General features: G+C 38.1%; 1 protein-coding gene across 3 annotated transcripts in view; it reads left to right on the forward strand.

The window, feature by feature from the left end:
* The window catches only part of PRKG1 (protein kinase cGMP-dependent 1), a 1,107,834-nt gene that overhangs the window by 718,441 nt on the left and 374,198 nt on the right, over positions 1-15,195 (forward strand). For all 3 annotated transcript variants that reach the window (XM_032491411.1, XM_006181681.3, XM_032491412.1), the window contains exon 4: positions 3,307-3,412. In XM_032491411.1, the coding sequence (XP_032347302.1) occupies positions 3,307-3,412 (106 nt within the window). The remainder of the gene's footprint in view (positions 1-3,306; positions 3,413-15,195) is intronic.

Consider the following 15,195-nt stretch of genomic DNA (forward strand, 5'->3'; position numbering starts at 1 on the left):
CAACGGAGATTAATATACCACTTAAGATCAAAGGTAAATGGATTTTTTTTTAATGTTCTCTTTAAGTTATGGAAGCAACAGACTTACACTCCAGCAGGCTGTTTAGGAAGCAAGATGTTAATCACAACTCTAACATAACCATACTTCTGACAACATGGCACAGTGATTATTAGTCATGCTTGCCCACCTGTAAAATGCTGACTTGACTAATATGCATATTGGCTGAATATAAAAAAGGTGTTGGCACCTTGCCCAAGGTCATGGGTAGATTTGTAGTTTCTTCAAGTCACGTTCACTATCGTACAAAATATCTGAGACACAGTTTTACTTTGAGGCATTTCAGTAGCCCCTCTAAAGGCAAATCAGAAGATAAAATGAAAATACTGAATTCTGCGAACTTGTTTTTAGAGATCGTTTTTCAACACGTGGATTATGATACCTAATTCAGTTTAGACATTTTAATGGAATCTTAGAGTCTGACTATGCATATATTTTTTGCAGGTGACTTTCACCTACATAAATTACATTAATTATACCCAATGTTTATCAAATATGAAGCATATTTCTTGAGTTGGGGGAGACTAGGAAGACGGGGACATTTCTCTGAGAGAATAAAGTACACTCACTTGAGAAAACAGACAGATAATTGACAATGTTGGTAACATGTGCTAAGTGACAACGAGTGACAGGCAGAAAAAGCTCTAGTGGTTCATAGGATGGAAGTGTTGTTCATCAGGAGAAAGCAGGGACGGAACCTGGCTTTGAAGTGTGAACTCAGACTTAAAATGCTGCAGAGAACTTGGTGTATCCACACACATGCGCGCACACACACCTGCCAAGCCTCTGCTCTTAACCCCACTGCTGCCTTACCCACTAATACCCACCTCAATTCACTCCTGAATTACTGTGGCCTCTGCTTGGCGCTCCTTACTCCTTGTTTGAACCCATGCATACAGTATATTACCAGAACAATTTTCCTCACACTGAGCTTTCACCACGTTACTACTCTGCCCTGCAGTTTTTACATAAATTGTCATTTGATAGCACCAGTGTTGGTCTGTATTCTGCTTGACTCCAGTGTTCTTGAATCCAATCTATTTCCCTCTCCGATTAGTCTTTCTCCCACAATCGCTATGATCAGATCTTTTGGTTTAAGAGATTATTATAGCAGCTTTTATCTACTGTTACCAGGAGTATGCACTGTGGAATCTTTCTGCAGAGCAAAGCCTTAAAATGTACATATGCTTTATTTCACTGAGACATTATGCCTCTTCTCATGGCTTTGAGATGCATTTAATATATATGTGTGTGTGTATATATATGTATATATATATATAATGGTACAACTATTTTTATTGCTGCTATTTAAATGACAAAATTTGTTGATGCATCCTAATTTGTCCTTTGGGAGGAGGCTTTTCTATATTGGAAATACCTGGGAACCATTAAAAATGATGATAAATATAGAAAATAGTGATTTTTTTTCTAGTAAGCATTAAAAATATTTTCTGATCTGCCCATGGTGTATCCTTTAAAATTGTGGGGGTTTTTGCTTTGTTTTGTGTCTTAAGCTCTCTAATAGCTTTCTGTTCATCAAATGAATCCTTGCTTGGGATGCCTGGTTTCCAGGGCCCTGCATCAACCTTCTCTCCAATTATATGGTGCACCTACAGAGATCTCAGCCACTTCCATCGTTTTATCACTGACTGGACTCGCATGGCCCAGGCTCACTCTCAGCTATGCTCTTGTTTATGTCCATTCCCACCTCAACTACCTTTTGTCCGTTTCTCTCCTAGTTCAACTCCTCACATTTAAGGTTTTACTTGTGAATCTTGTCTTGACTTTCTCAGACCTCTGTGGCTATAGCATCCACTTGCATGGTTCATCTCAAGTAAACAGGTGTTCTGGAAAGGAGCCTGGATACAGCAGAGGAGCTAGAATGGAACTGGACAGTACCTGTGAGAGGAGCTTCGTTTTTGATGAAGGTTGTTTTTGAAGGATATTTGGAATGCAGCCACGCATACACCAGTCCTTGCTGCTTTGTTCTTTTTCTACTTAACTGAGTGTCTTTTTTTCTCCAATAAAGAGCTGGCCAAGGGAGAAGACATGCTTTAGCTCCAAACAACTTTGCGCAAGGGAAAATTCAGAGATAAAGGTTTACTCTAGAGTGCAATATTCCTTTTGTCATCTTTTCCCTCTGGTCCTCTGTGTCTGTCTTCTAGCCCCTTCCTGCAGTGCATGCACATGGCCTGATTAGGCTAACGTTTTCTCCCCTCTTACTCCCAGATCTTGATCTGTTGCATTTACTGGGTTTAGTCTGAAAACTGAAGAAGAGAGAAGTGCATTCATCCATCTTTCTATGTCTGGCTCATTAAACTGTATCCTGGCCCCATTCACTGGTCGTGCTCAAATCCCTGCCCAGCCCTTCTCTACCCCTTTATCCCATGGGTAGGAGGTAAGAATTGGCTTTTTTGGTTCTTGTGCCAACTGAAAATATGTATTTTTATTATGAAAATGTGCAAGCATACATAAAAACAAACAGCATAGTAAAATACATGTCTTGTGTACCCATCACTCAGATTCAGTTACCAATATTTTTAGTGTGTTCTTTTAAGATCTACGTTTCTCTTAACATATTTTTTTACACTATAAATTCTGTCTTTTTCTAAACCTTGGCTTTTAGTCATGTGTGTAGTAGATCGAATGGTGAAGTTCTGTGGTATTCAGGTTCAATATTTAGTCATCGTCAAAGACAGTGTATGTAAGAGTAGAAATTAAAATTCAACAAACATAGCTAATATAACTTCATATAGTAACTTTGGCACAGGTTACAATTTAATTGTAATTATCATTTCTATTCTATTAAATTCACCCCTAAACCTGAAAATTGAATTTTCACCTATACCTCTTACAATTAAAATATGATCATGTGAGTCATTAACACCATTCTGGTTAATTACCACAGACTCATTTCTTGTGAACCTCTCTTACTCTTCATGTGATTTCCTTCATAGATAGTCTTGATACTATTAAATACTTTAAATGTATACTTAGATATTCTCAACCCTTAAGGATGTAAGAGCGACAGGAACCTTCCTTATAGACAATAAACTAGTATTGAAAATGATGAACTACTTTTTGTGTGTAAGAATACTTGCCTTCCTAACGAAATAGGATAGCATTATGATAAGAGCTTTAAACGCAGGTTAATCATTTTCATTCTTCTCCTGAGCAACTCATCACTTTTGCACAATGTAGTTCACTGTTGGAAATTCTCTAATTTTTCCCTATTTTTTTTTCCTCCAGCTCTTGTAAATGTGAAACTCTGGGCCATTGATCGACAATGTTTTCAAACAATAATGATGAGGACAGGACTCATCAAGCATACCGAGTATATGGAATTTTTAAAAAGGTAGGATGCTTTCTTTTCTCCTGAGAGTTTGTAATTCTCTTTAACCCTCCTCTGAAATGCAGCAGAGGGAGCTTTTTTTTGCCTTTATCCCAGTCTTACTAGCCTGCAAATTTGTGGAAGTGAAAGACTTTGTGTTGGCTTCTTTCTATTTCTGATGCCAAGTTTTATGATACGTGGTCAGGTCAGAACTTCAGAGTCTTTTTCAACATTCTGTCGTAGAGGAGAGCAACTCTGACAAACAAGTGAGCATTTGCTCAAACAAAAAAAAAAGGATAGAGTCCATCTTTAACTATTTATCAGTTAATATATTTATGGTACCTTTTCTAGAGCAACCCACAGTGTAAGACTGAATCATCTCTTGTGTGAGGTTCCATATTAAAGATCAGATGACTAAGATGAGAAAGTTCCAAGAAGCAGCTTATTATCCTTTAATCCTGAGTTTAAGCTCCCAAATTAATTTTATGTTGCAGCTCTGAAATACCAAAAGCTTTTCTCTTCTTGATGTTTTATATTATCATAATAACTCAATATACGACAGGAGTTGGGATAAAACACCAGCTTTCATTTCTTAGGAATATACTGATAGTCACTGAAATTCATTTCTTTGTCTCTCGGCTTCTTTTATTTTAATACTTTATCATAAAAATGAATATTGACTACTTTGACTTTCTTTGGAAAAGTATTTTGTATCATTTTTTCTTTTCAAAACAGAAGTGTCATTAGTGATGCACAGAGTATGTGAACTAAATGGGAGTGTAACACCAATTAAGATTTTATTTTTGAGAGAATGTTAAACTGGCCTTTTCATTTTGCATTTTTATTTTTGGTGAAAAAATGGTTTAAATGGAGCTAAAAAATCCAATTCATATTTCATTTCAGTGATACATCTTCACAGATAGCTATTGAATTTTCTTAAGATGCAATTTTATTATTTCTCACTTGGGTATTTGGTTAATTTTGTTTCTGATTAAGCGGTTACACATTTTTCATTTCCACATGATTTTTTCTATATTCCTGCTAAAAGGACAATAAACTTTAATTTGATGTCACATAATATATTAAAAATTACCCCCTACTGGTAGGGTGTTGGGTTTTTAACTTAATATGATTGGCTGAAACACTTAGAAGTAGAAATGCAAATTTCTGTTTGATGTTTAGTTTGCAAGGAAATAAAATTATTCAGGTTCCATATGTGTATGTAATATTTGTATATACGTTGATATTGAGATATGTTGAGATATGTGTATTGACATATATGTGTATATATATAGGTGTGTATGTGAATGGAGAGAAAGAGACGATGAATATTCATTTTAAGCCTTTATTAAAGTACAAGTTATTGATTTCTTGTGATGCAGCCCTAACAGAGAAAGATCCCAATTGGTAATTAATGAAATGCTTATCTGTAGGACAGAGTCACTATTTGTCTTACATACCTTAGAGTTGGGTATTTATGATGTTGGTTTCAACTTCGGTAACTTTGTTTTCACAATGAGACGGAATGAGTGCCAGTGCTGTTTTGCAAGACTGCGACAACAAACTTTTTTAGAGGCACAATTTCAGGAAATTGGAGGTGTCTTTCTGTGTGTGTGTGTTTAGTTGACCCTGGATATACTCTCATTTTTGTATGATTTTCAGAGCTGCCTGAATTTGTTGCCTATTTTGACAGATCAAACTTTAAATAGTACAAGTTGGTTCTCCAGAGTGTGCGCACATTTCTAGTTGGTCAGCTTAGAGCAGGTAAAGTGTAACTGATTTGATAAAAAGATAGGTGCTGACTTTGATGTCACTTTCCATCTGGCCACTCTGTAAAACATCAAGTCCACATCATTTGTGTATGTAATGATGGGCTGGGAGTCCAGAGAGGTGACAGACACAATGACCACTCTTGTCTGGGGCCAGCTTTAATCTTCCTAAATTATAACTACCAACTGGTTCTCTCTCTATAACCCTGCAGTGGCTCACGGTTCCTGTTCTATTAGTTACAGTCTCATTAGCTGGATATTCAAGGCCCTCCTAAAGCCAAAGCCCCCTGCTTTTCCAGCCTGGTTTCTTCTTGCCCCCTGCAAACCAAATGATTGCCTGTGCCCAGGCTGACCCTGTGCTTTTATATATCATGCTGCCTCTGTTGCCTTTTCCCATATTGTCCATGTTCAAATCTCTCTTACTTTTAGATCCAGCTAAATACTGCCCCTTCCACAGATACTGACCTTTGTACTGAGAAGTATCCCCTCCCTCATCTGGAGCTTCATTTCTACCATGTGTCTTATTTCCTACTTTATTCTAATCTGACTGCTGAACTTATTTCTACTTCTATACTATAAAGTTTTCAAGACTAGGGCTATTTTTTAAGCACCTTAGTATTCCTCTTTGGCACAAAGCTTACTGCTTTGTAGATGTGCAGTGTACAGGACAGTAAGTGTGAGACAGGTCCATAATTTGCAGGGCCCAGTGGAAAATAAAATTCAGGGCCCCTTTTGCAAAACTGTTAAATTTCAAGACATTGTTGGCGTAGTATTAAACCAAGTGTAGGATCTTCTAATCTTAGGCCCTGTGCTATTACACTGGTGAAGCTGAAAAAGTGAGTAATATTCATTCTTCCTTCACTTCCTCAGGTGAACTATACTTGCTGCCATTTATTTTGCATGGCTGTTGAGATGGCATAATACTCCCCAAGGAAATGATAGATCTTGTTAAAAATAAGATGACCAAAATGAATCAAAAACAATTCTGAAGTCATGGTAGGAAAGTTTATTTCCCTGTTGATTGTTGATTTTTAAAGATTTTGCTTACCAGTCTTGTCCATTATGTCAAAGCTTTCAAAATTTATGTACTTAAGTCAACCAACTTTTCCTTTATGGCTTCGTGTTTAGAAAAAAATTACTTTAACATCATAAAAATAGAGACTTCATACTTTAAAATTCTCTGTAACAATCTCTGTAGGTATGAAGGGGTGTTTGTCTCTAATGTGTTTTGCTGAGTAAAGCTTCCCTCTGAATTTTTTGATTATAGATGTCATATACTTTATATTCGCTTAAGGAGTTAAAGCAGTTGAAGCAATTGTGACAGTATCGGGGAAATAAGTCTAGCAAATGGTATCAGAAATCATCAGACTTCTTCGCAGTGAGGGTCTCTGTTGTACATCGAAATGCCCTCCTAATTGAGGAACTGCAGGGACAGCTGTAAGAGGGAGGATTCTATATCACTGTTCTTCATTTTCCTAAGTAAGCAATAAGTTTGGAGGGTGAGAAAAGGGGACACTCCTGGCACATAAATGCACAGCCAAAGTGAAAGGATTTTTATTATCAAAGTTGTTTTTTATTTTCATTCCAGTTTATTTATCCACTTTGTAACTGCCAGTCATGTGGTTGGCCTCCCATTGCTATTAAACGCCACATCAACCCATGATTTCTGGCTCTTTAATCCTATTTCGTTGCCCCTCTTCTGTGCTTATAGTTCCCATCCCCTGATGTAAACAGATGTTCTATGCAAGCATAACGACAATAATAACAACAACAAAATTCACGGGGCTGCGCTGCTAAGCAAGGCATGATTGCTATAAGGCCAGTAGCGACCTTGTCAGTTGCCAACATTTTCCGTCTTCTTTGGCTACTGAAAAAATGCTGTTTTTCAGGGGAATTACTGAAAAATGAGCCAAGTAACTGCCAGTTAATTTGTGTTGCTGTTTTTCTGAGCATATTCTCTGTGATGCTGTTGGCACAGACATCTATATCCAGAGGAGCGTTAGAATGCAGCTGTGTGACCACTGGGAAATGCTTACAGGAACTGGGTTTTCTGTTGGCCCTAAACTATGATGATAATGACAGTGATGATGATGATGAACTTCTGTTTATCTTACTCGCCTCACTGACAAATCAGAGACACAGCAGGGACTGTTTGGAATTTAAGCTACTCAGTCAAGTCTGTTGATGTTCAGAAAACCTTTTCTTGATCCACTAAGGAATCTTTGTAAGGCAGATATGCTCATGTCATCTTAGACTGCAGGAAACCTTTGCATGACTTCTCACTCCTAAGATAAACTAGGTCTTCAACTTTGTCTTCAAAGCCCTGCCTCCTTTGGCTACTGCGGACCTCTCCAGATTCACCTCACTCACCGCCTTCCCCTCCCTCATCTTCTCACTCTCTGCTCTGGTCACGTGGCGGTCTTTGATATCCTTATCCACCGCATGCTCCCTCCCAGTGGAGAGCCTCCCAAAAGGCTCCTCTCCCTTCCAACTAATGTATTTACTACGGTGATCTACAGTGTAGCGCACCGAGTGTGCCTGTTGTGACAGACAAAAGAATCTGATGCCCCTTAAAAACAATTACAGATTTCTGATTGACCTTCCCTGGGTTGAAGGAGGAATTAATATTAGTCACCAAGTCTCATGTTGTATTCACAATAAACAGAATTTTATAAGTTTGGGTATGTTTAAGTTCTTTGACTATTTGATTCCCAGCTGAGCCTCCAACCATTAAGGAATTCGGACGGATTTTTCACTTTTGAAACTTCCAGTCATATAGTTTTGCCCTCTTTAGGCAGAAGGGTGGATCTTCTCCAGGGATCTCCAGTCCAACCCCTGGAATTTGTAACAAAGCTCAAACTAATGGCCTCCTCTGAGGGCTTTAGCAGCATCTGCATACAAGGTGTCAAAGTGAAGAGTGAGCCTTCAGGTAGATCGTAGAGCTACTACACTGACTACTCCTTCTGCCACAGTTTTCTTGTTGAAAGCCCTGCCATACATTTTGGTGCCCTGTAAAGGTTTCTTATTCCTTATTTCCATTCCTAGGGAGTAAGCCCCAAATCTGATCTCTAAAAGAAGAATACTGGTGTATACATCTAACATATAATTAAACATGCTACTTACATATGCATATTAGAAAAGTAAGTGATGCCCCCCCAAAAAACCTCAAAACACAATATGGCTTTGTCCTAGAAACTTCAGGCTGTCCTTTTGATATCAGAAAGGCCTTCACTCTGAGGATAATTTCGTTTGAGGCTGACTCTGATTTCAGCCTGTATCTCTCTCTACTCAGACCCAACCTTCCTGAAACTTCTAATTGCTTTACATTCTTCTCACTGGTAGTTCTGCAACTAGTAGAGTCCTACATAGTGATGCGTCCTCATGTCTGATCTGAAACATCAACGGGAAGTAAACAGTTGTAGATTTAGTAAAACCTAAGATAAGATGTAGGTTCATCTCTGTGCACATTTTATAGGTGAAGCAACTGTGTCCCAGATAAGCCAAAACAAGGTCACATTTAGTTAGAAACAGAACTTAGACTAGAATGCAGGTTTCTGAATTCCCAGTCTGACTGTTTTACCATGCCTGGACTCAGGTTCCAGCTCCTCCCTATAGTAAACTTCACATGAGGATGGGCTAGCTGTATTTTCTTTTTTCCTCTCCACAAAGGTAACTTATTAGTTTGGTATTAGATAGACTTTTTTCTATGTTTATTTTCTTCCAGTCTTAGCATAATATGTTTAAACCCCTTGCAAGTTTTTCTTTCTCTAATCCAATTTAAAAATCAAGAATTTCATTTTCTTATCACTCAATCCAACAGGTCACCTTGTTTCTCAGATTTTTATTTTATATCACATAGTCAGGGAGAGATGTAGAGTTCTTTGAGTAGAATATAAAGTTGTAATGGGTATGAGAGGTCACTCACCAGTGAGAGAACTGAGGCCTAGATTGGTTATGGGGGTTGCCCAGAGTCACGTGGAAAATCGGTGGTAACAACTTGGAAGTTAGAGGCAGCAATCCTCTTGCAGTCACGAATCTGAGTATAACTTAGAGTCGGCCCTCATATCCATGGTTCCTCTGTGTGCATGATTCCTCCGAATCTGTGGTTCCACATCCTGGGATTCAACCAACCACAGATCATGTAGCATCATACTTTTTGCTACTGAAAACAGTTGTATATTAATGGACCCTCGCAGTTCAAACTCCTGCTATTCAACTGTATAATGATCCAGCTCTCCGTTCCCAGGTAAATCTGAAACCCAGCTATTCTGGAATGTCAACTGTCTTTTGTTCAAAATATCCTGAGTAGAATTCACCACAACCTTGACTAAACACATGTTCTAGTGTTTCATAATTCCTCTAGGACAATTTTTAATGTTCCTGCTAGAATTTCTATGTTCTCCATAGAAAGAGAAAGTAACGGCATACAGCTGCCATTGTAATTTCAATGTTGAATGGCAGATGTGGGGTGGGGTCTGGAAATTTATTTTCAGTGTTCTCAGCTGATGCTCCTGCTGTTGGTTTGTGGACCACTCTTGGGATTCATTGATCTAGGATATAAGACGAAGGTGGAAAACAGATTTCAAATATTTTAAGTGTTGATATGACTTGTTATGAAAAGAGTATTGATGTGTAAATTTTGGACTCACCATTTATAGGTATATAATCGTAAGCAAGTTTCTTTAACTTATTCTCAGTTTCTACAGCCAAAAACAGGGCACGCTCTCACCATGAAGGACTATAATTAGGAATAAACAAAACAATACGAGCAGACATCTACTGAGTGTATGCCAAGCCATATTCAAAACACTTCAGATGTATTAATCATTTAATCCTCAAGGAAAATTTCTGAAGTAATCACTAACACGTCCATTTTACAGATGAGAAAACCGAGGCCAAAGAGTTAAAGTTCCACACTAGTTGGAGTAAAGCCAGTGGCTCCAGAACTGCTGTTGTTAGACTCTGCCCCATATTGCCCCAGTAACTGCTGGCTACTCAGATATCACTTCCCACCCATTGCTGCCCTTCTCAACAAGTTCACATTTACTTTGCCTGGAGATTTGGGCAGGGAGTTGACGTTGGCCTTGGTGTATCTGGGTTTCCCGTTCACTGTATGTTTTTCTCTAACAGTTCCCTTTCCCAAGACCTTAGTAAATCTTTTCCTTTCTCCCATCTATCTAGGATATGTTCTCAGAAATAAATGCTCAGTAATAGCATAAGAGCTGTCACTTTAAATGGTGATGGATAAAAATGATTATGTCTTAGAATTGCATAGGCTCCGTGGTGGGCCCTTCAGTTGTCTGGAAACCCACCACCTGTGTGGAGGCAGCACCGTTATTTCTAAAATGGATATTAAATGACCAAGAGCTTAGGGTCAGTGTCTTCTGGCATCAGAGGAGGAAGTTTGTGGCTCTGGGCTCCCTTCCACACTCCTGCCCACAGCTCCTCGAGCACAGATGGCAGGCTTTAGGAAGGACCTGCTCTTGCTTAGTTAGGCTGGGTCCCATGAACTTCTCCTAAGGAGTGGCACTGTTTGTACATTCATTGACCGAGTATCTTCGGTACACTGCAGTCTGAAGAAATCATGATGCTGTGTTTTGGGCACAGATTCTGTAAGGGGCAATAGCATAGTCTAAACGACTTGTTGAGATCACATTCGTGGAAAATCAAAATCGTGATCTTGCTTTCCCCAGGTTTTATAGCAAGAGATGTCAAAAGAAGGTGCAGATGAAAATAGTCTTAGATTTTAGAACTTTAAAAAAAAATTCAAAGAATACGTGTCAGACCTGTGAAGCTCTTAAGCTTTGAGCTTTAATAGAGCTTTTCTAGAAGATTGTGGAACCTGCATTAGAATTAAGCTTGACAAAGCTGGCGTAGTATTAATTTGAAGGGAAATAATGTGAAGAATAGAGGCCCTTTCTCACCCCGTTTCAGGTCGGCCTGCTCACAGACCATTTCCTGGTAGCAGATCCATTCTCATTAGAGATGACACAGGAGCAGATAAATATAAAAGTGGCCATTAATTTCCTGCTGTCATCAAGCATTTGCAGAAATGTCTCCCTATCGATCCATTTTGAAAAGAAAGATGATGCAGTCTCTGATATTTGCCTAATTATACAGTGATGAAAATTATTCATGGACAACATTTTCACAGAGGCACACTCACCTTCACATGTCAATTTCTTCTAATCCTTGCAAATAAGATATCTACAGAATTTGTGGCTAACATTGCCTTTTTAAGTCAAGTAAGGACTCTCATTCAGATGACACCTGTTCACAGAGGAGACAAGGCCCTGACTAAGGGACTCAGTACAGTGATCCATTATGTTGCCCCTTCATGAGTCTGAGCTTGGAAGGGTGGGTCCCTTTGGTGATGGTAGGCTAGCTTTCCCTCACCATGTCCCTAGGGGTAGTTGCTCAGCACTTTGGAGTGTAAAAAGCTAAAGCAGTGTGATAAAGCAGTTTAATATTCCTCCATTTTATTGCTGTAGTTTTGATCCTAATAAACTGTTTCTGTAGTTGGGCTTATTTCTTTGATTCTTCTCTGTTGAAGTGTAGTTGATTTACAATACCATATTAGAGGCTTATTTCATTCTATATCCCTCCTACTGAGTCTCCCTACAGTCCTGTCTTTGTAAAATGTGGCGAATGCCAAGGATTGGTGCATCTGGGAGGGAGTTCTTTTCTATCAGAACTATTCTGTGATGGGCAGGTTCAGAAGGACTCCAGGAGCTCTGAGGGAAACTAAGAAGGTAGGCTTCTTCAATCCCAGCAAACCTAGATTTCTCTGCTTGATCTAGAAACCTCCTTCCCCACCACTGGAGAGAAATCTGAGACTCTGGAGTGTGAATAAGGAAATGCTGTCCAGTGACAAAGTAAACATCAGGGTGATTTAGACAAACTGTGTGTCTTAGCTTGTGCATTTTATCTGTCATGAGAAGAGAGTTCATTAGTTTGTTTAGAAAAAGCATGAAAGAGGTGAATTGTGAACTCTAGGTTCTGTTTTTAGTTTAGTGGTTTTTTTTTTTTTTTTGGCTTGAAATAATTAGTCATAATTTATTTACCTATATGATTTTATCAAGGTGAACCCTTCAACTTAGAATCTGGCTGTTTAAGAAGCATGGGTATCTCCGAACCAGCCATTCCTCCTTTTCTGCTTTGCCTCAAGTGCAGGGAAAGTACACACTGGAAAGGGAGGTTATGAGAGGGTGCACCTGGTGTGATGTTTGGTGGCAGAAGTACTGGCTGAGTTGTGAACAGTGTGTTTTCAGCAGTGAAGGGGATCAGGGGGTAAACAAAAATAGGAACAAAATGGCCTGCACCTGCTGCTTTACACACGGTCTCCCTTAACTTTGACGAAACCCTTTGAGGTAGCTGGCATTATTTGCATTTTATTCAGGAGGTAACTGGAGTTATGAAAGTGGGAAACTTCCCCAGCATCACATAGATAGATCAAAAGCAGACCTAGTTCCAAAGCCCTTGTTCTCTTGATTACATCAGGTCAACTCCCTGAAAATGGGTAATGTCGGATCACTAGATCAGTATTTATCATTTCTTTTTTTTAATAGAAGAAAAGTGCCAATAGGTAAACACATTTTAAAAAAAATAGGCACAAGGATAAAGAATGACCAAAAAAGTTTTTGGAAACTCATTTCTTGATGCATTTCAACCGTTGAAAAAGATCCTAAAATTAACTTGTGTGCAATCATCTATCCATATGTGAAAGGAACCTTGAGGTTTTAAAAAGTCATTTAAAAACAGAAGGGAGAAGGTATTTTTTTCTTTGAAACCCCCTGATAAGCATATTATTTAAAAATTTACTTTTCATGTGTACAAGTAGAAAATTTATGCTGAAGCCTAGAAGGATTCCAATTAAGCAGCACAACTTCAGTTATTCTATAAATACATAGTTTAAAATTATTCAGCACTTTTAAAGAAATTAAACAAATTCTGTTTTTCCAGTTGGCTGGAAGGGGTCCAGTGGGTAAATATTGCATTCCATGTTTGGAAAAACCTCCTTAAGTGCTCTGGTCCATTGTGCAAACAGATAAATCAAAGTTGCCTTGGAGGAAGGATTTGTTTTATTTTTTTAAAAGAAATTAAATCCATGAATAAATCTAACACAGACATGGCCAAGATTTAAGGCAATACAAGAAATGTATTAAAATGCAAGGCCTTTAATTCCAGAGAATTCTGAATTCTTACACATTGCATCTTTTTTGTTGTTGTTGTTGTTGAATGTACTCTGAACTCTGTATAGTTGGAAGTAGTGTTTGTTGAAGTTAGGTCCTGGTGTTAGAGACAGGGGAGTTTGGGGGAATGTGAAATTTTTGTTGTTACTCTAGATTCCAGTATTGCCTGGATAAAATTATGAAAAAATACTGTTAAGATTGTCCAACAAATGTGTGTGAAAGTAGCTAAACCCTAACCAACAAGAAGTTATTGACTTATCTTCAGTAAAGTTAGTATTATTCTAAATGACAGTAAGCCAACCTTCCTTCCTTTCTCCATCCTTTCTTTCCCTTTCTTTCCTTTGCTTCCCTCCTTCCTCCTCTTCCTCTTTCCTTCTTTTTCCCTCTCTCAATAAATAAATCCATTCAGATGTAGAAGCAGCCAGTAACTTCTTAAGGGTAAAGTTTTGGTACAAACAACAAGTGATCAGAATGTTAGATTTAAACCAATATAGTCTGCTACGTTAAAAGTATTCAATTCATGTTTTGAGTACTTTCAGACACTTGTTACGCAGGGTGAAGGGTGTGCGAAGCATTTAGTGGTGATGGTAGGACCACTTGGCTAAATCAAGAATTCCACGTTGGACAGGTGGAACTAGCTCGTGAGGTTTTGTTTCCGATAGAAACAAACACAAATTTGCTTTAAAAAAATCAAATTAGAAATGAGAAGAATTATGAAAATTGAAATCTCCTTGAGAAAACTTTGTTTAGCCTGGCTTAAACAAATATATTCTCTCCCTAATGACAAATCAGTCTTCACTCTTACGGACTTAAGCTCTGATTTTCATGAATTCTAAAAGCTAGTTAATTAAGCTCTCTAGCACTAAACTATTTTTACTTCAGTTTGAAACTGTCTAATATAATTGGGATAAGATATACACTGAAGAAAAAAATCAAGCTTTTTAGAAAAAAGATGTTTACTTTATGATAATATTTGTTTCTTTGTTGCCTTTGTTAATTTGCTCTGGCATCTCAAAGTACATCATTAACTTTTTTAGTTTTTTTTCATATAAGTTTCTCAAAAATCTGATTATACTATATTGTATCATATTTTTCTCTTAAAAATAATCCAAGTAAACAGGTTTTGCTTCAGAAATTTTTATAAATTGTGAATAAAGAAATAAAATAAAAATTACTTATTTTTAGATTAATGCCCTAACCTGAGGTGGAAACTTAATTTCCTTCTTTGGGCCAAGACCCTAGCCTACTCCAGAGGTGGCCCACTTCACTGGTAACTTTATATACTAGTGCACCATACTCTATTTTCTGAGAAGTGGCAGGCTTTTATTCATACTTAAGAGGGTTCTTAAACTCAAATTAAGACAGAATTATTCACAGGAGATTTTAGAATTAATTATACAGTAATGCTATAGAGTAGACTTGGAGTACTGCAGGATTCTGGGGGCTGACTTTCTTTTTTCTGATCTTTTGGGCTGAACCACACATTTGATCTGTTTTATTCAGGCTCTGGATGTTTGCTCTCTGTAAATTGCAGCATCTGTAAATCACAGCATCCATAAGTCACGTCAGTACTGGTTTTGTCATCAAGCTCCACCATGGCCACATTTCTGTACACCTCACTACTTTGGTTTACCAACCTACCTGTGTTCCTCTCCTGCTGTTACCTGGCTTATCTGTTTCTGCCACCAACACCCAATAATTTGGTCTTTCCAGAGTTAGTTGAAGTAGAGTGCAATAAAGTAAACAGGTAGCATTTTGGGATGACAGGAAGGACAACTTGGTCTAGAGGAAGACGTGGGTTTGTAGCTGAAATGAAATATTGATGACAGAGGCAGAAGGCAAACCA

Source organism: Camelus ferus, chromosome 11, assembly GCF_009834535.1.
Source record: "Camelus ferus isolate YT-003-E chromosome 11, BCGSAC_Cfer_1.0, whole genome shotgun sequence".
Classification (NCBI taxonomy): Eukaryota; Metazoa; Chordata; class Mammalia; order Artiodactyla; family Camelidae; genus Camelus; species Camelus ferus.